Here is a 20,151-nt window from a genome sequence, read left to right on the forward strand (position 1 = left end):
ACGCTTACCATGCGATACATGGACATTATTGGCCAGTTTGCTGTCACGATTGCCTGAGTAGCACTGTGTGAATTGTCAGTACTTTTTTTGTGAATTACTGAATGTAGAAATTTTTACATAGATTAAGACGGGTGTTAATCACCTTTTGAGATAATTATGGAAACTGTCATCCCCATTGATGCCATTCAATCAGCACAAAAAATTGCCCCCCCAACAAAAAAATTTCCAACCTACCAACACTATTTTTGAGAGGCAAAGTCCAACTGATTTGGGGCCTAATAAAAGACTGCATGTATTGCAGTAGGCCAAAGTTAACCACTACCAGCCGGGGACTCCGAAATCGGAGCCGTATGGTTTATATGTGTGGCCGGGGTCTCCGAACTCGGACAAAGGAAACAGGGCCCTGTAACAAAAGACCGTACTCCGAACAAAAGACCGTACTCCGAACAAAAGACCAGGCTGCTGGGCATTACCGGCATTTTTCACTCTCAAAAGTGGTGATAATCCAGCGTTATTTTGAAACCGTATACCAGGGTTTGGGGTATTTAGAGCAAGCGGATTACCACCGGGGACAAAAGCTCTCCACCACCGCAGCGATGAGCCACACAGCACCGCTGCATGCTAATCTGGCCCCTATTGAAAAGAGGTCAGCAGTGCACTGAGCCAGGTTCGTGAACAAAAGACAGTTGTATAACACTGCACAATCTGGGCTCTGTTTACAAGGCTGCAGGCCTGGCTGAAATATTCGGGCGTCAATGAAGGTCACCTGTCAACTTAGAACAGTGCCTAAAGATTACTCCGTGCGGCTATAAACGACTGTTAAATGGAATGATGAATTGTTGAAGGATTTTGAAAACGGAAAAAATGATAGTCATGCCGGCCCAGCATCCTCAACGTTGAAAAATGCCCCGGCACGAAGTGGTTAAATAACCATAATAATTGTGGATCCCAAGAAATCTTCGGCAAGTGTTGATCCCATTCGGGCAAGCAAATTTATGGCATGGCCTGCCCGATCGGGCAAACTAAAAAAAAACCAATTTGTTGCGGCCTGCACCCTAACAAGGATTGCTCAAGCGGCTGCGTAAGCAGTTCTGGTAAGGGACCACCAAACTTTCAGCAGAACCCCTGGAATACCCCGCCACTCACCTTGCCCACCTCGTAGCTGCGAATACTCGGATATGGAATCACACTTCCATCCATAGGGCCCACTTCGTATCCCTGCATCTGCGTAGCCGCTCCCCGGGACCCACACTGGACTTAAAAAATTCTTCCGCCATCCCCATTCACTTTGCGTTGCAGGACTCACAAGGTCTTCCCCTTGTGAGTTGTATGTAATTCAAGTGAGTGCTTCATTCTCAAAAATGACTTCAGTACTGTACACAACACGTACCTTGACGCAAGGATGACCTGGAAGTTGAACAACCTCCACTTGACTACGTAGCCATTGGATTTTTAGGGGGTGTTTTTGCGTGGCGGGGTATTCTGCAATTACTCCAAAGACTGTTACTCGGGCAATGTCTCCTGATTGTTATGACCCTAGGCGTATTTGGGTTACATTTGGGAAATTAAATCAGGTGTCTGTCAATGTTAATGCAGGGTTAACTGGACATACGCACACATGGCAGACTGTGACCTTTGGCAATGTGCGGCTGTCGCGTAATGTTTATTAGTAGTACTGACAGCTAACGTTAGGCTACAATCCTGGACAAATCTCGTTGGGCCTCCAACCCCCAGACCCCCTTTCAATGTTGGGTCTAACACAGTTATGCGCGTAGTCTGCACTCCGGCCGGACATGACAAAATTGACCGGAGGAGTGGGGAGAGGGGGCTGGAGAGCATTTGGCTATTGCCTAAATTCCCAACAATTTTGTCCAGTGTTGGAGCACAGTATGCCAATTATTTAGAGCCTAAGCATGCAAAGTTGGTGGAAAGGAATCACATGTGTAACGTTAGATTTTGGTCAGATTGAGATTACTGTAAATATATTAAATAGCCACCCCCCCCGAACAACTATATCTGGACAGTATGCTGGACACTGCTGGACAGTAACCAGTGGTACCTGAGTTCTGCTGTAAATTGCTGTATGTGCACTTCTAATAACAGGCCACATCAGGTCCGGTGTGGTTACATTTTCTTTTGTTAAAGCTGTTAATTAGCATGCCTGTAATTATTCTCGTACATAGTGGTTGACCTAAATTATCAGTTGGAGGTGTTGGGCGGAGTCCTGAGGTAATATGAAGGGGGTTGATGCTGAGCAACTCTCCAGACTACAAGAGAATGCGACCAACATCCGCAACATCTGTATCTTGGCACACGTGGACCATGGTGAGTAAACTGGCGCAGCTGATATCTTACTGTCTCTCCTTTCTGTTGCATTTTCCGTGCATTTTGACTTTTTTTTTCTTAATACGAAATTTATCTAAAATCACAAATGTTAGGCCTGGTAGACAGATGGAAGTCCCTATTTGACGTCAAACTAAGGCCCTGTCAGATTTACTTGATTGTAGCTGTGCAAGTTTTAAGCTGCAGCCAAGCAATTCGGACAGTGCCTATCAGCAAGAGTTCAATAAATCTGTCCACCATCTTGGTGAAATAAATGTATTTAAATTTTAAAAAAAATGAATGCTGCCTCAAAAAAGACCACAGGTTCTTTCTTTTTGAGGCCCATCTATGAGTCATTTTTCGTCAGCCTCAAAAAAGGATAAATGACTTTCATAAAGGTAACAAATGCACAAATTGATGTCATTCCTGAAAGAAAGAAAGATACCAGTACATGTACCTTGCATCTAAGAGTGGATTGATTCCACCAATGAGGGCAGCAAGAAATGATCATTTTCTCAAGCCATTAAACCACAGCCAAAAATCATGGCTGTGGCCAGAAATACTAAATGTGCTCATGGAAGCTGCTTGCTGATGGCAGTAGCCACTTGCCACAGACAAACGTGGTACTCCTGGTCGCAGTCGTTCCATTTTGCCACAGCCATTGGCTTAGTCAATTTCGCACTGCTGCACTGGTTGGATTGGATACAGCAGGCTTGCCAACTGTAAATGAAGTGGTGTTAGTGGCAAGGACCAACTGAACCTACAGTGTTCAGTTTGCTTTTTCCAAATTCCAGTAACAAAATCTTGAGTCTGAAGTCAAGTAAGGAACCCTCTGAACTGTGCCCTTTGGGTCAGTACTGACAGAATGTTGCACCATTTTTGCCAGGCAAAACCACAATGGCTGACGCCCTGCTTTCCAGTAACGGGATCATCTCGTCGCGAATGGCAGGGAAGCTGCGATACATGGATAGCCGACAGGACGAGCAGCTACGGGGCATCACCATGAAATCCAGTGCAATATCTCTTCGCTTTAGCCAAGGTTAGTACCACACCACCATGGCTTTAGGAAATTTTCCTAGATTGCAGAATGTAGAGTCGAATGACAACTAAAAACTCTTGCTGTGCTCAAGCCATTTGATTTTCCGACCATTTTGCCACGGTTCTCCCACAATCTAAGTTTCATCAAATGTTTGTATGCTAATGGAGTCCATTGCTGTCTTCAGGGGATCAGGACTACCTTATCAACTTGATTGACTCCCCGGGTCATGTGGACTTCTCGGGAGAGGTATCCACCGCGACCAGATTGTGTGATGGCGCCCTCGTTGTCGTAGACGTGGTGGAGGGAGTGTGTCCGCAGGTAAGTTGAGGGTTGTTTGCAGACTCTGGCTCCCTTCAAGTCACTGATTTCAACAAGTTGCTTAATCAGATTTTACGTCAAATATGAGAAGAATCAGAAACTTGAAGGAAATCGTATTAAAAAAAAAATCTGTGTCAAACTTTCCAACAGTAACCCTAGAAGCCAATTTTGTTTTCAACACTCAAAGTTAAGTTAATCACAGTCTGAATAAAACATACTTTGCTCATGCCGATTACTGAGAAAGCAGTCGGTTACCTGCTCCTTGGCACAGCCCTGCCTTGCCAAGTGGGCCATTTGATGAGTCCTAGTAATTTACCTGCCTTCATCATGGGCAGAAATAAACTGCTTCACTGTAGTTGACTGGAGTGACTGATTCCAGTCTCTTTCACATAGGTAGATTGCTTAAGAGGAATGAAAGTTGTGGCCAGGTTATTTCAAGGTGTCCACTTTGTTTGTAAGGAACAGTCTCCCATTGACCATTGTTCGGTAATTGCATTTGCTGATACATGTATTGAAAATTGATCAATATTTGTTCTTATTTCTCTGCCACTCTCCTAACGCGAATGCATCTCCCAACGCAGACCCATGTAGTCTTGCGCCAGGCCTGGCTTGAGCACATCACCCCCTGCCTGGTCCTCAACAAGATAGACCGCCTCATTTCGGAGCTCAAGTACACCCCCCAGGAGGCCCACCTGCGTCTTCAGCAGGTGCTGGAGCAGGTTAACGCCGTGGTGGGAAACCTGTTTGCCTCGGGAGTCCTGGAGCAAGCCACCGTAAGTTTGTTTGTTGGTCCCTGTGTTGTGCTGCCTGGCCGTACATGTATGATTGTTAGCGCTGCAATTTCAGTGCTTTCTGGCAGCCCATTTGAAGAGCAAAAGCAAAAGTCACTCCTTCTGGTACAATTGGTCTCTGCTAAATACCCAGCATTGATAGTCTCAGATCAATATACTACACTCACATTTCCCTCATGCTTACCAGTGAAAGGTAGAAAGGTCCAACGGAATGGTCTCGATTCTTATAGGCACACAGGCTACTCCAGAGGAAGGCTGAAGCGATCTGATGGAATGTTGCAACATAACGCTCCCTCCGACTGATGAGATGCTCCCTAAGCACAGGAGAAATAATCAAAATGCACTGCTTACAAAAGTTACAAAGAAATCAGCAATTTTTTTTAATAGTGATGCCTTTCAAACTTCGTATTGAGACGTTTTGTTTTTGCAGCAACAAAACACGGAGAGAACAGTCCAGTCGAATGACTCAGAACGCTGCCAGACCAACGAAGAGAAAGTGGTGTATGATTGGAGCGATGGGCTGGAGGAGACAGACGATTCCAATATCTATTTCTCTCCAGACCAGGGGAACGTCATCTTTGCCAGTGCTATAGATGGCTGGGGCTTTGGGTAAGTGGTGATATCCTTTCCTTGGAGTGGATCTCTTAGGCAGGGATAGTATGTCAAGGGACTTTCTTGGATTTTCTTGATCTTTGAACCCCCAAATTGTGGAAATTCAGAGGCTTAACCATTCAGGTTTTGATAATTTCCAACACTGTGTCAAAACAAAAAAACAACCTGAAAGCAAGACGCACAAAATTAGTGCCACTTTCATGCCTTGTTAATAACTCTGAAAAGTCATAGCATTTTAGTCTTATAATCCCCCATGTTTCATTAAAATTTCTCTTTATCGCCTAATATTGCCTAGCTTAGGATCTTTCACGTAATCTCTCTTTGGTTGAGTAACCATTCATCTAACTTTAATAATTTAAGTTAAGATAATCTTTCTTGCCAGCACTTGATAACTTTAAGAGCCCTCTTATTCAAATAAGGTTTTCAACTAAAACAGTGAGCAGTTTCACAAAATTTGGGTGTGTTTTCCACCTTCTGTGTGCGTATATGCCAAAAATTTAGTGAAACAATGACTATACTGGTTACAACTTATGATAGCTCCAGAGAACTATGATGTGCTTGTATTGCCAAACTCATGTCTGTTTTTACTAACCCCTTCGCTATGGAGGACTGCTGCTACTGCACCGTCGTGTGAGGATTAGTGCATACCACAAATACAGTCTATTCACCATGCAGCTGCTGGTTCAATGGGGCCTGCTGCTGGACAAAGCCCTCCATTCAGGGCATACCACAGCCCAGCAGTCGTGGTCAAAATTATCCCGCCGTGAAGGGGTTAACTGGAATCATTTTTTATGCCATTCCAGAATTGACCATTTTGCAACCATGTATGCTGCCAAACTGGGTGTGAAGTTTGAAATCCTGCGAAAGACGTTGTGGGGAGATTTCTTCTTGAACAGCAAAACCAAACGAATCATGAAAGGGGCCCAGGTAACGTTTGACTCTTCAAAGATTATATAAAATTATCAGTGGACTTGCCAGGAGCAAAAAATGTTTATTTCTAAAGCAGCTAAAATGCCAACGTATGGGCTAGAAGCCCTGCTTAACCCTCTTGTGCTGAAGTCACTCTTTGGGTCACTTGGTAAACACCTCAAAGAAGCACAGCTGTGTTGTGTTGTGCACTGCACCAACAGTCCCTCACAGGAATATCAGATTGCACTTTTGTGCTGCCCAACAACTGTGCTTCACTGTTTCATGTGCATAATAATTGTGCAGTAAACCAAATGCAGACCCTGGGTCATTTTGTGTTGGCAACCTACTGTGTACACACTGAACCTGTGCATGTTTGTGTTTCATGTAGAAAATACATGCACAAGAGTGACTGTGGGCACTCGTGCATATCTGTGCTGTAAAACCAAAGGAGGGTTTTAACATACAGTATTGAAATTGAGAAGCATGCCAAAGTTTCCACGTACCTGTACACCTGTTGGGCAAATTGAAAAACCTCTCAAGGGGCGTTCCAGATTACCTGTTACTTGTCTCTGGTATCAAGCCCCTCTTCCATCTGCTCTAAGCTTTCTCAGCCATTCCCCAAACAACTCTGCTACCCTTAACCCTAACAGTCCTCAGTCCTCCAACAGGTGAAGGATTGAGGACTGTTAGGGTTAATGAGCACTCTATGCTACTTCATAGCATGGCAACTTGTAACCTTTGACCTCTTATTTACATGTATTGTATCTCTTCATGTCTCTTTCTCTGCAGGCGAAAGGGAAGAAGCCGTTATTTGTGCAATTTATTCTTGAAAATCTGTGGTCTCTCTATGACACCATATTGGTCAAGAGGTAATGAGCTTTGTTCTAATCTTTGTTTGCAGCATGTAGAACCTCAGCTCTGAGATAGGCACCAGTTTTACTGCATTTGTAGTCAGAACTGTGTTTAGCTTATTAACCCTAACCCTGCCAGAAGCAACATAGTGCATCAGGCAAAAAGGTCTGGTGCGCTTTGATGCACTTGGCAATCAACAGCAGCCGAACAAACTGGCCAGGTTGAGACAATCGGAGCTAGTCCCATTGAACAATACCACTGTTGGATCTTGTGGTGACTTGCAACCACAGACTCTCAGGCTGTTTGGCCCTAGGGAGGGTTGACCCATTGGATCTTGTTATACTGGGCAGGCGAGCCACTTTGACAAATGATGCAGGCTGATGTGTCTGGCAGGGTTTCTTGCCAAGCACCCTGGGAGGGTTAGGGTTAAAGGCATCCTTCCTGTGCCCAATCCTAGACTGAAGGCAAGAGCAATTCCTGCAATGGCGTGTACATGTATGTATCAATGCATCGGACATGTATGATCAGTAAGACATTTTGGTTTGTACCAGTGCTTACCTGCTTGTCCCACCTTTATAATTTTGTTCTTTTTTGTGCGGTAAGCTGTAAATTTCTGTGCTGTCACTGTGACATATGGATATCCTGACAAGACTGGTATTCTGTCCAAAATATTGGCCAGGGCATGTAAAAACGCGAAAGTGCAAGGGACTATGCAGTCACAGTGCTGAAACCAGTCATTTGGCAAAGTCATATTTAATGACGGCATCATGTGCTATATAGTTGTTTAGTCTCATGAAATCATGAAATATCATGTACATCATGAAACAACCCTTACATTATTTTCTATCAGTATTACTTCACTTTAGTGATTGCCTACTATGTATCGATTTTGTAATCCTTTGCTTTCACTATTTGCATCCAGGGGAGTAAATCTGAGCTTTGTTTTGTAAAGATGGTTTTTCTCTATATTTACACGTATCATCTTTCTCGTGTCACACCATCAAGTGGACACTTTACCAAAACCTGGCTTTCTGAAGCAGATAATTTGATACTTCCTCAATTTTGTGATTGAATCCATTTTTTTTCTGGCAGGGACAAGGACAAAATGCTGAAGATCATTGATTCCTTGAACCTGAAGATTGCAGCTCGTGACTTACGGCACAATGACCCCAAGGTGCATCTGCAGGCAATCTGTGCACAGTGGCTACCCCTTTCCCAAGCCGTGCTCTGTATCCTTTTGTATAAGAACAGGCCAGTAGTATTTTGGATTGGTGTGCGGTCATTTCAGAATTGGCCGCCCATATTGCCTCTAGGGAGTGCATATTACAACAGAGTGCCACATCTGTAAATCTGTGGCACCTTATTGATTCAAGGAAATTATCAGCAGTTTAGAAAAAGTGAAGATTCATTTTTCTTAATTGTTCTGGAAAATAGTCAGATGGTACAGAGCGTGGAGAGTGTTCAGTTGTTCATAATCTCTGGGTCTCAAGATTTAGATGATTCAAATCTATAATTTGTCTGATCATAGGCAACGGTCGCGTATTTATTTCTTTAACCATCAAACTCTCGCCACACAGCCATGGTATGTCAGAAGCTGCCCAGCCCATTAAACATTGATGCTGTCAGGATAGAGAAGCTCATGTGTGCCGGCGGTAGACGATTCAACACTCTACCTCCTCAATCACAGCAGCTGAAATCTGGTAAGACAGACACCTTATCTCTTTGTCTGAAAGCTTTGTTTGTCTGTGTTGAAACTATCCATCCTGTATTCCACCTGTGACGAAACCAAGAACCCAACAATACCCCTCCCATGCTCTTGCCTTCCCCCCCATCCAAGCGCTAGTCCCCTGCCCTACCCCAATCAAGTAAATAACATTACTGCAGGGGCAGTCTTGGACCTGAGCTGTAGCACCCAGTGTTGTAGTCGAGACCAGGCACAAGACCAGGCATAAGACCAGACACAAGACCAAACGCAAGACCACCCACAAGACTAGTCACAAGTAACAGGGTGAACAATGCCGAAGGAATCCTTTTGTTGCAGTTCATTTGAATAGGTTGTGGCTTAAATTCAGACTGGAGGTCTTATGTTGGTCTTGTGCTGGCCTTGTGTGGTCTTGTGAAGGTCTTCAGTGGTCTCGACTACAACACTGGTAGCACCCTTTGGTTTGAAAAGGCATACTATGCGTGAAAACCAACTGCCCATCAACATCCCAGGGTAGTGATGGCTCCTACTTTAAGGTTTGCAGAATAAGCCTGTACTGAAACCCACTCCGCCCCATCCCCAACCAACACCGGACTTGCCCCATCTAACCTTACCATGACCCACACCTCAGCCCCTCCCCATAACCAACCCCTGTGCCCACCCTTCCATTGTGATCCAACCCCCCCATATCTATCCCTAACCCTACCTCCGTCTCCATCAACCTCAAGACCAAAACAAAAGTGCCATTACCGTCAAGCCTAGCTGCTGGGATCGGGTTTCTTGTCATTGTCATGATGCCTGAACTATTTCGAAATGGAGCAGTGTTCCGTATAATGCTGTCTTTTCCTTATTGTATCTCCAGCCTTCCAAGAGTGCAAGAGCGATGAAGAAGCACCTGTCATTATCTACATTTCCAAGATGTTTGCTGTAGATAATGCCTCTCTCCCCCGAAACAAGCAGAGGTAGGTGAGGCTGCAACCTTGCAGATTGGCAGTCAAACGTTCTGTTTCGGGCAAGCCCAGTGCTACTAATCCATCTGAACTCAGCAAAATCTTCATCTAAATCCTGCTTTAAGTCGTTAGTTGAGATGAACCTCTGCACACGACAGGCGTGTGTGCAGACTTACAGGGACTGCACCTAGAAAATTGAATTCTGACAATGAGAGGACCAATGTCTGAGGATCACTTACAGTTCTCCCAAACTCTATTTAAATTTTCCTGACAGTTAAAACTTCCCAACACGGCCGTGACCCTAGGCCCTCTGAAGTTATACATAGTCATGAGAGGGTAGCAGAGTTTTAGCATTGGGCTCAGAGGTTTGCACGGACTACCTGCCACTTTATTTTGTCTGTCTTAGGATTTCTTTTATTCCACATTCATATTTCCTAAAAGGAAAGGAAGAGACTTAGGGAATCTAGCAGTTGTGTAAAATATGAAAATACATTCATATTGTTGCATGAATGTCTTAATTATTTACCAGAGGGGCCTGGTACCTGATCATCTCTGAAAGAATTTTGTGACTAACTGTGGAAAAAATCTTCACAACCTATTTGGCCATTGTTTACACTCAGTTCTCTGTCGGAGGGGATTGTTATCAATGTTTTCTCATCTTTGTGCCCTTCTCTCTGTCAGGCCTCTCACAGAGGAAGAGCTGCAAAGGAGGAGAGAAGAGGCCAGACAGAGACACGCCCAGAGAGTAGCCAATCAGCAACAGGATGCACGACCTGATAGCCAACTAGAAAACATGATAGGTAATTGGAAAAAGTAGTGTTACAGAAAGTTCAATATATTTGCTCCAGAGGAGTTATAAGCACCATACGTTGTGGCAGCTGACTGTTATGAATGTTGAGCATTTTGGATCATGTCCGGGTGGCCTGTTCTTGACACGGGTTCTTGTTCTTGGACTTGAACGGCGGGAACATGACCCGAGAACACTGTTCTCGGAACAGGATCACACACCTCCTCCTCATCAGAGTTTTGCACAAACAAGGAAAAAATGCGTAGGATTTTGATTCTTAAAGAGTTGCAAAAAATAGCAAGATGGCCGTCAAAGCCAGAGACAGTGGAAAAGTTTTGGTATTAATAAACATTGATGACTTTCCTTACCACAGAAACAAATGTTCCTTTTTAAGTAGGAAAGAATGTAGCCTGGAAATCTAGACATTAACCTTGATTAGCGTACATGGATGCCTCACTGTCGTATGTTACTTGTCACTAACTACCAGCAATAACCAGTTGTACGTTCCGGGCATTCGAGCGGCCGACCCTAATACAAGTCCGTCCAACTGTTCATGATTGATGAGAACCCACCATCTGAACTCAGCCCTAGAGTCTCCTGTAGCAGGTGTTCATGCATGTCTTATCCCCCACTGGTTTTGTATACACACACCAGACAGGTTTCACGGAGGCAGACCATGTATTGAACTACTCTGCACTGCTTGTAGCAAATATCACTTTGAGGGTTGTAGAATATGAGGTTATGGTGAGAAATATCATGAAGATATGGAACGAGTTATTCTCCATAGTCAATATGTTTGATATTCCATTGCATTCTTCAGTATCTTTTAGGGACAGGTGGGCCAAAAAATCTAAATTTCCTATTAACGTGTCCTCAGTGCACAGGCCAATGCACGTGAGAGTTTTAACTACAAAGGATTACAACGACAAAACCCTCTGATTGCAGTGAAAATTCACAGAAACTTCGCCACCATTGCAATTTGACTCTGTGTCAGAGGAAGGTTTTCAGGCTCAGAGCAGAATTTACTTATGAATTTACTACCACCAGAATCTTCAGAAAATGGCGTGATGTTGCCCAGCGAAAACACCCTTGAAGGCAAGAAGGGAGATGAAGGCGAGACCTTTCTGGCCTTTGCCCGTGTCTTCAGCGGACGGATACACAAAGGCCAGAAGCTCTATGTTCTCAATCCTAAACATGACCCGATGAAAGCCTTGGCCAAGGTAAGTGTCATCATAAATGTACTCCTGGGAAACAGATTGATTTTGTAAAAAAAAATTACAATGTAAACTAATTGCCTATCTGGAAAGTGTTTTTTAATTATATTCCTTCCAAGGTGAGAATGAGACTTTTTAAACTTTGCAAATTTCGAATTTTCCAGTGTGAAACTCTTTAATCTGACAGTAAGACAACAGGTATACAAACGTACTGTTTTAGTACGGTTAAACTGAATAATTCATAATGGGGTTTAAAGGTATGGTCACAATATTGGTAGTGTTTCTTAAAACCACTGAAAACAATATATTAATGTCAAATCAAATAACCCAGAGGGGTTCCAATCTAAAAAAATGACAGATTTCCTGTCAAACTGGCATCTTTGAAATAAGTAATGGTGCTTGTTTACATGCAGCTGGCAGTTTTGTGTATTAAAGATACAGGAAGGACGGTAGAAAGCTTGAATTTGCATTTGGTGGGAAATTTTAGTGAACAATCACAAGTCAGGTTACAAGACAGTTATTCTGTTGGAATTTCATGATGTGACTGCCATTGCATGTCCTGTCCATAGAGGTCAAGGGTCATGATCATCATGTCATCTGATACCCACTGAGCTTACTGTAACTCTCACTGAACTAGCTGTCTTAAATTGCTTCCTACACTGTTTAATTGCGTACAAGGATGAAGGCGTTATGTTAAGCTTTGTGGAGAGCGAGGTGTCTGGGAGCAGTGTGACAGAGGTTGAAGTGAACGACCTGTATCTACTCATGGGTAGAGAGTTGGAACCGATGAACAGTGTACCAGCAGGAAACGTCCTAGGTGGGTTCCTGAAATTAAACTGGCTCGTCTTTGATGAGTTTTGATTATTTGCCATACTCTCTTCCATATGGAAAAATGCCACCATTTGCTTAAAGTCAGTGTCCAGGCATGAGCCAGTGTCAAGGTTGTTCTTGGAATCATTTGAGTTCTGTGCTTACAGCCATTTATAGGCAAGTTTGGGTGCAAACTGTAGATTGACCAGTTGTCAAAATTAGCAATGCGCATGTGCGTTGATTTACACTCGAATGACCCTAGTCAGTCAATTTTTAAAACTCTCATCGTTACTGTCATTTTACAGTTGGCTGCGAATCTCGCAGCGTACATAGTCACGAGATCTCATACAATTATTTTCATGTGAATTGTTCCCTCTATAATAATAAATGAAATCGGCTATTGATAAATAGCAGTGGGACCATGCCATAGGGCCTTGTCCCAAATGGTTGACTAGATAGTCCAAACCGTTTATCGTTTAGGCGTTGTTAATTGAACTGTAGTGATCTGTAGTCGTTGCTGGAACTTGCCCAATGCTGTCCGGTCCCTAGGGATGTGTAACTACTGTTACTGGCATAAACCGTCTATCGTTCAGACGTTGTTAGTTGAACTGTAGTGATGTGTAGTCGTCACTGGAACTTGCCCAATGCTGTCCGGTCCCTAGGGATGTGTAACTACTGTTACTGGCATAAACCGTCTATCGTTCAGGCGTTGTTAGTTAAACTGTAGTGATCTGTGGTCGTCGCAGGAACTTGCTCAATGCTGTCCGGTCCCTAGGGATGTGTAACTACCGTTACTGGCATAAACCATCTATTGTTCAGGCATTGTTAGTTGAACTATAGTGATGTGTAGTCGTCGCTGGATCTTGCCCAATGCTGTCCGGTCCCTAGGCATGTGTAACTACTGTTACTGGCATATACAGGCACCCTTAGTTGTCCTGTGAAGGGGAGTATTGGGTAGGAGTGTCCAAAGCCCCTTGCTGAAGGGGGTAAGGCACCCTGATGCCCTAGTCAACACTTTGCTTCATTATTCCGCTAGGATGTAGAGTAAAAGAAACAAAGCATGTGCATTCAATGTAATACCTTTTATGTGGGTACTTCGATGTAATACCTTACATGTGCGGTACCTATACTGCACATGTCACTTTGACGTGACCTGTGCGGCATAGGTACTGCAGGTCTGGATAGCAGGCAAGACAGCAGCATCGAGGAAGAGGCTGTGACAATTTTTAAAAATTCTTTTCCTGACAGGCATCGGGGGGTTGGAGGAATTGGTCTTAAAATCTGCGACCGTGTCCAGCACAGTGGCCTGTCCAGCTTTCACCTCCATGACCTTTGCTGCTGCTCCGATTGTCAGGGTCGCTGTGGAGCCCAAACACTTGGGTGAGTTTATAACTTGTCACTCAACATCCGTCGTGAAATCCGCTCCCATCGTTTGCCAGAGTTTCATTATTTCCTTGAAATTGCTCTGTAGGTCCTCCCCACTCCCAAAGATCTATGCTTTTGGCTTAGCTCTAGGTTTTGAGTTTTTCCCCCTGCCTTAGGACTGCGTCTTAGAGTGGAACAGTGCAAGAAATGAAAATTATACAACTTCCCTTTTTGAAGTACAGAATGGCTCTGATTTGCATGGAACCCCATCTGCTCTGGGTAAAAATACATTGCACATCCTTGCTGGCAAACAATGTAGAGACTGGTAGCCCAGTACGCACATGATGATAGTCATTCCAAGAGATATCTAGTGGTTATAAGCATGCTCGGCAATGCCCAGGCCCTGTGTATATGCACCTGTGCATGCAAAAAGGATGTCCCAACCAAGAGGATGTTTGCTATGTAAAAACACACAATCTCTTGTTCATACACGGTCCAGATACTTACATGTACATTGTGCATGTTGATGCCCTTTGATCAGCTGTCCTTCACACAATCCTGCAGGATCTTTGAGCATGGTACTGTGCCATCGGAGGCAGTAAGCAAGTTCGGGTGATGACCATTTGCCAATGACTGGTCAGTTTTTTCATTGTGACCCGAACACAAAATATTTCCTGGGTACCAGGCAACTTTAACTTGTGGTTAACAAATGGTCGCCACTCAAACTTGCCCATGGTCTTGAAGTATCTGCCTGGACTTTCTTGTCCCCGCAGAGGAAGCACTTGTATAGAGGGCCCGATGATTAGGAGAATCTACCAGAGCAGGAGTCAGTGCTTGACCTCCACCTCTGTCTTATTGCGTCTTGTCTTTGCCTCCCTGATAAAGCCGACATGCCATCTCTTGTGATGGGCATGAAGCTGCTGAACCAGGCCGATCCCTGCGTGGAGGTTTTGGTACAAGAGACTGGCGAACATGTCATAGTGGCTGCAGGCGAAGTCCACCTGGAGCGCTGCCTTGATGACCTCAGAGACAGGTATTTTCAATGTCGTTTTGCTGTTTGCTCATACAAGCAGGTTGTTAAGGAGAGGTACATGGTTAAGAGGTTAAGGGAGGACATGAATGAAACCATGACATGTTCAGTTTGGGAAATATGGATTAGAATAGAAAACAAAAGTAGTTTGTGTTTTTGAAATAATTAAACGCGTAGCTGCAACCGAAAAGCCTTACATACATATGTTGGAAAAATTGTTGTTTTTTAGAGCAGTCACGGCTTTGCAGGAAAACAGTTGCCTCTACATGGGCCTCTCATAATTGTATCTGTTCCCGTCCATCAAAATTGGCAACTGTTTTCATGTAGGTTGATAAAATTTTTCAGAGATTAAACAGTTTTTTTGCATGTTCTTTCCATATTCCTCAATCATAGCTTACATGTATTGCATATTCACTGATACAAATGTAAAAGTTTTGTCCAAAATGCTGTTTTTGACCAAAAATGGAATTGAAGCCCTCTTGTGGTGGCTTTTAGAACAGCCTGACGCTGTGGCAACAGGCAGATTTGAATTCAGCACCCTAAAAATGACTAAGAGCACACATTTTCACGTTGCCACTGGAAAGTGAGAACAGAGAACCTGTGGCTCTAGTGAAGGTAGAATTTCTGGCCCATGGTTTATGAAGAAAGAATTGCTTAATTTGTTACCTTACTTTTATGACTGCAAGAAGAGCTCATTTTTAAAATTAAAACAAACACGGTCTTTGCCATTGTTCAGATTTGCCAAGATCGAGATCAATGTTTCGGAGCCAATTGTCCCCTTCCGAGAAACTATCATTGTCCCTCCCAAGGTTGACATGGTGAATGAGGTCATTGATGACATCAATCAGGTAAGTGCTGAGCCATCATGATGTTACAGGGAATTTAATTTGTCAAGCATTGCACCACTGCACAGTGTTCTATAAGAACATCAAGCCCCAGGAAATTAATAAGCTGGTCGAAATCTTTTTGAAGTGTCTCCAGACACTCTGTTTAATAGTGTTGCAGTTAAGCCATCGTAAGTCTCTGCAACCATTCCCTTGTCACTGTTCAGCTTGTTACTTATGACTGGTCTTGTGAAAGATTTTGCAACTGAAAGTGTAAAAAGACTTGTTACAATGGGAAGTACATAACCACCGCTTTTGTGTTTTGGAGGGTGTCAGAGGATAAGAGTCATCATTATAGTCAAGACCCTCAGAAGACCTTTCACAAGACCAGTAATAATTAAAAGGATGAACACTGACAAAGGAAACCTTTTCTTGCAGTGCAGTGTTGCCTAGCTCGTGGCTTATATTCAAACTGGAGATCTCGTGTAGGTCATATTGTGGTCTTCTGGGGTCCTGTGATGGTCTTGCGTCTAGTGATGGTCTTAAGAGGTCTCATATCAACTACAACATCGATCTTATTTCATCTGTCTGTGGTCAGTATGCTAGAAATATTTGGAACCTGTGGGAGTTGATGTTTTTCTTCTGCACAACACAGATCCAGCGTACTAGGTCAAATATCAGTGAGTTTGAGAGCGAAATATCTAAAGATGGGTCGCTGGACATCAAGACCTCCAACAAGCTCAGCAGCTTTAAGCTCAGGGCTCGCCCTTTACCCGAAGAAGTGACCAAGCTCTTGGAGGTGAATGTAGAACTGATCAGAATCCTGGATCAGACCTCAGTGGCGTGGCTGTCCAGGAGAACCAATGAGCAGGATGCCGGTGACAGCCTGACGGCTGAGATCTTGGCCCAGCTGCGAGAGTTCCAGACAAACTTAGATGCAGCATTTGCGAATGCTGGGAAGAAGTGGCGTGGGGCGGCCGACCGGATCTGGTCGTTTGGCCCCAAGCGTTGCGGCCCCAACCTATTGCTGAACTGCATTGATGGGTACAACCGGCCGGCCATTTGGCATTGCTTGGATAGCGAGGAAAAAGACAGGGCAGGCGAGATCCGAGACTTTGACAGCAGTGTGGTGAGTGGATTCCAGCTAGCTACTTTTGCAGGCCCCCTGTGTGAGGAACCCATGATGGGCGTATGCATCATAATTGAAAACTGGACCATGGAGGAGCATTCAAACAGTGATAGATTCTTTGGTGCTTCGCAGACCTCAAGTGAAATCTTAAACGTGGCCAACGAGAGTAGGCTCAGCTCAAACAAAAGTTCAAGATCTGAAAACTTTTGTATATCCACCGATGCGGAAGTGGAGTCTACCACTTCGGTTAGTCGTTCTGAAGATTTGCAAGAACCTATCGGGAAGGGGAGCCCCTCCCCATTGGTTCTTGCGAAAAGTCCAACCTCCGATAGTAGTTCGCCATTGGTGGGTTCCCCGGACGTCTCCAGCCCTTGGCCTCATTTTGCTGGCCGAGGTTACGGCCCCATGTCAGGCCAGATCATATCCACCGTGAAGGAGGGCTGTCGCATCGCCTTCCAGATCCAGCCCCAGCGACTCATGGCGGCCATGTACAAGTGTGATATTCAGGCGACTGCAGATGTACTAGGTGGGTGAATGAAGGACCTGTAGTGTGCATTGTCTGCTACGTGGGTTTTTAAAAGTGATCTGAGTCATTAGATGAAAAACCTTAGTGGAAGTACTTGTACTGTTAACCACTTCCTGCCGGGCAACCCGTTTTCGAGTACATAGGCTTTATATAGTTGGGCCTTATAACAAAAGACCGTGCTCAGCACAAGAGACTGGCTGAAATATTCAAAAGTCAATGAAGGTTAACTGTCAGCTTTAGAGTAGTACCCAAAGAGTCCTTCATGTAGGTATAAACGGCCATTAAATGAATTCATGAATTTTTGAAGAATTTTGAAAACGGAAAATCTTGAAAATGACCCGGCATCTTGTCTTGCTCAAGAAAAATCCACCCGGCAGCAAGTGGTTAAACAGCTGTTACAATAAAACTATATCATTGTCATAAAAATTATTAAATGGGCCTTTTAGTGTATTGTTGACTCAAGTTTCCAACTTGGACTCCAATCAGTCTCGAATAACAATTTGCTTTTATATTTGTTTGTCATTCACAAAGAAACTGACTTGAGACTGGACTTGTAGAAGAAGGATATGGTCTCAACATTGGCCGTTCAGTTTTTAATAAAGAAAGCTCTTGGGAGATTAAATTCATGGTTTCTACTTGTAAGTTCCAGAAACCGGCCTGAATAGAGCTTGTGGTCTCCTGTACTTTGATTGGCCTTTATGTTAGGACGTGTATATGGAGTGGTATCCCGTCGAGATGGCAGCATACTGAAGGAAGAGATGCGTGAGGGCTCCCCGGTGTTTGATATCACTGCAACCCTTCCCGTTGCCGAGAGCTTTGGCTTTGCTGAGGAGATCCGCAAGCGAACAAGTGGGCTGGCCAGCCCCCAGCTGTTCTTCAGTCATTGGCAGGTGAGACATTCAATGTTGGTGTTTGAGGTAGTGTCCGAATTATTGGCACAGTAATGCACAAGTCTATTAGAAATGGCTGCATTGGCTAGCCAGTGGCTACAATTGGTGAGTTTGTTATGTCTAGCCGTAGTTAAGTAATTTGGGCAAAACCCGATGCACAGACTAATTGCATAAATGGCCGTTCCTCTATTTGAGTCCAAATATTGGTGTCAATTCAAGACCCTTCCAATCCCACATTGGTTTTTGTAATACACAACACTTGTCCAGAGCAAGTGAGCTGTGAGCCCTTTCTTAGACTGGTTCATGCTTTCTCCCTCAGTCTGAAATGTTATGGAGGGAATGGGAACCAGACTGTAGTCAAACAAAGGCTTCATTGTGGCTATGACTGGAAACAACACACAAACTCATAAATCCACTGGCTTAGCCACTGCAGCCATTGCCCAAAGATCCACTGGCTTAGCCACTGCAACCATTGCCCAAAGATCCACTGGCTTAGCCACTGCAGCCATTGCTCAAAGATCCACTGGCTTAGCCACTGCAGCCATTGCCCAAAGATCCACTGGCTTAGCCACTGCAACCATTGCCCAAAGATCCACTGGCTTAGCCACTGCAACCATTGCCCAAAGATCCACTGGCTTAGCCACTGCAGCCATTGCCCAAAGATCCACTGGCTTAGCCACTGCAGCCATTGCCCAAAGATCCACTGGCTTAGCCACTGTAGCCATTGCCCAAAGATGCACTGGCTTAGCCACTGCAGCCATTGCCCAAAGATGAGTGTTTTATTCCAGCCAATTGCTAGTCGATTTTGACACAGCCAAAGACTTTCACTGAATAAGAATTTTCCTACCCACTCTTCTGCCCCCCCCCATCAAAACCAATGCAGGTGGTTCTCAGTGATCCCTTTTGGGAGCCCTCAACAGAAGAGGAGCTGCTTCATTTTGGTGAGAAGGCGGAGAACGAAAACCAGGCACTGAAGTACATGAACGGTGTGCGTCGTCGCAAAGGGCTGTACATCGACAAGAAGACTGTGGAACATGCGGAAAAGCAAAGAACTCTGTCTAAGAACAAGTAGCCTGGATCACCAGGAAGTTCAGGGAAGTGGGAGTGTCAGTGGACTTTGTTCAGGAGGTGGCCATTTTGGATCATGTTCTCTGAAGCCACTTTATTTATTGAACAAGCTGAAATGGCAAAGAGCCTGACTTTATTGCATTAATTACAGATATAGCCTCAATCTGAACAATATTTTTCATGGGTAAAATTTTTCAAGGTGACATAACACTTTTTCCATAATTTGGAACTATCAATCTGGGCGTGAGGATGATAATCTATGTTTTGTCATATTACATCATCTTTTTCCCACATGTTAAGTTTTAAGAAAAAAATTTACAGGGATCGGCTTGCCGGCTTTCGATGCAAGGTATGCCCAACACGTGTAGGCCCAAACTGAACAGTTTGTGAAACTGTCTCCAGCTTTGGCCGGGGGACACCATCCAGACAATACGGCTGTTTCACAATAGTGCGCCACCAAGAGTTTGCAACGCGTTGGCCAATCACAATGCGCGAAAGTTGTCAACCCAAAGCGCGTTTAGAAATGTTCGACAAATTGCGAGCGTTGTGATTGGCCAACGCGTTGCAAACTCTTTGAGGCGCCCTATTGTGAAACGGCACAATTACCACAGTGTTTATGAAGAAGTGAGCACATCAAGTTGTGTTGCAGTGTGTGACATATGTCAAGTACGTGAAAATCGTGATGATGAGTAGGGGGGGGTGGTATTGCAGTTAAGTTCAGAAAATTTAAATAAACATGATTTTGGATAGTTTAGACCGATTACACTTTTTGGCCATTCATTGTCATTTTGTCCTTGTATGGAACTCAGTTTGAGCAGAAAAGACCAATAAAATGTGATTGATCGTCACGTCATGTACTGTATACAGTGTGTATTCCCCTAAGATGCTTTCTGCATAAGGATTGTTGGGTGCTTTTGTAATGCATTTGTGGTTTTACTTAGGGACATGGGATCTCAACTTGCCCACAGACTCCCTGAAAAATTCTCTTCTCCATTGATCAAAAAAGTCGATAG

General features: G+C 44.2%; 1 protein-coding gene across 3 annotated transcripts in view; it reads left to right on the forward strand.

Moving 5' to 3' along the window:
• Nucleotides 1-20,000, forward strand: part of efl1 (elongation factor like GTPase 1) — a 24,672-nt gene extending 4,672 nt beyond the window's left edge. For all 3 annotated transcript variants that reach the window (XM_087136556.1, XM_087136554.1, XM_087136555.1), the window contains exons 2-20: nucleotides 2,184-2,325; nucleotides 3,209-3,361; nucleotides 3,546-3,679; nucleotides 4,261-4,452; nucleotides 4,901-5,079; nucleotides 5,886-6,009; nucleotides 6,781-6,860; nucleotides 7,936-8,072; nucleotides 8,421-8,543; nucleotides 9,408-9,507; nucleotides 10,177-10,295; nucleotides 11,330-11,502; nucleotides 12,175-12,313; nucleotides 13,555-13,686; nucleotides 14,557-14,704; nucleotides 15,438-15,549; nucleotides 16,181-17,180; nucleotides 17,886-18,070; nucleotides 18,954-20,000. In XM_087136556.1, the coding sequence (XP_086992682.1) occupies nucleotides 2,235-2,325; nucleotides 3,209-3,361; nucleotides 3,546-3,679; nucleotides 4,261-4,452; nucleotides 4,901-5,079; nucleotides 5,886-6,009; nucleotides 6,781-6,860; nucleotides 7,936-8,072; nucleotides 8,421-8,543; nucleotides 9,408-9,507; nucleotides 10,177-10,295; nucleotides 11,330-11,502; nucleotides 12,175-12,313; nucleotides 13,555-13,686; nucleotides 14,557-14,704; nucleotides 15,438-15,549; nucleotides 16,181-17,180; nucleotides 17,886-18,070; nucleotides 18,954-19,142 (3,510 nt within the window). In that variant the 5' untranslated portion in view covers nucleotides 2,184-2,234 and the 3' untranslated portion in view covers nucleotides 19,143-20,000. The remainder of the gene's footprint in view (nucleotides 1-2,183; nucleotides 2,326-3,208; nucleotides 3,362-3,545; nucleotides 3,680-4,260; nucleotides 4,453-4,900; nucleotides 5,080-5,885; nucleotides 6,010-6,780; nucleotides 6,861-7,935; nucleotides 8,073-8,420; nucleotides 8,544-9,407; nucleotides 9,508-10,176; nucleotides 10,296-11,329; nucleotides 11,503-12,174; nucleotides 12,314-13,554; nucleotides 13,687-14,556; nucleotides 14,705-15,437; nucleotides 15,550-16,180; nucleotides 17,181-17,885; nucleotides 18,071-18,953) is intronic.
• Nucleotides 20,001-20,151: the final 151 nt, after the last annotated feature.

This window comes from Acanthaster planci, linkage group LG05 (assembly GCF_054643075.1).
Source record: "Acanthaster planci isolate LZ-2023a linkage group LG05, COTS_SCS, whole genome shotgun sequence".
Lineage (NCBI taxonomy): Eukaryota > Metazoa > Echinodermata > Asteroidea > Valvatida > Acanthasteridae > Acanthaster > Acanthaster planci.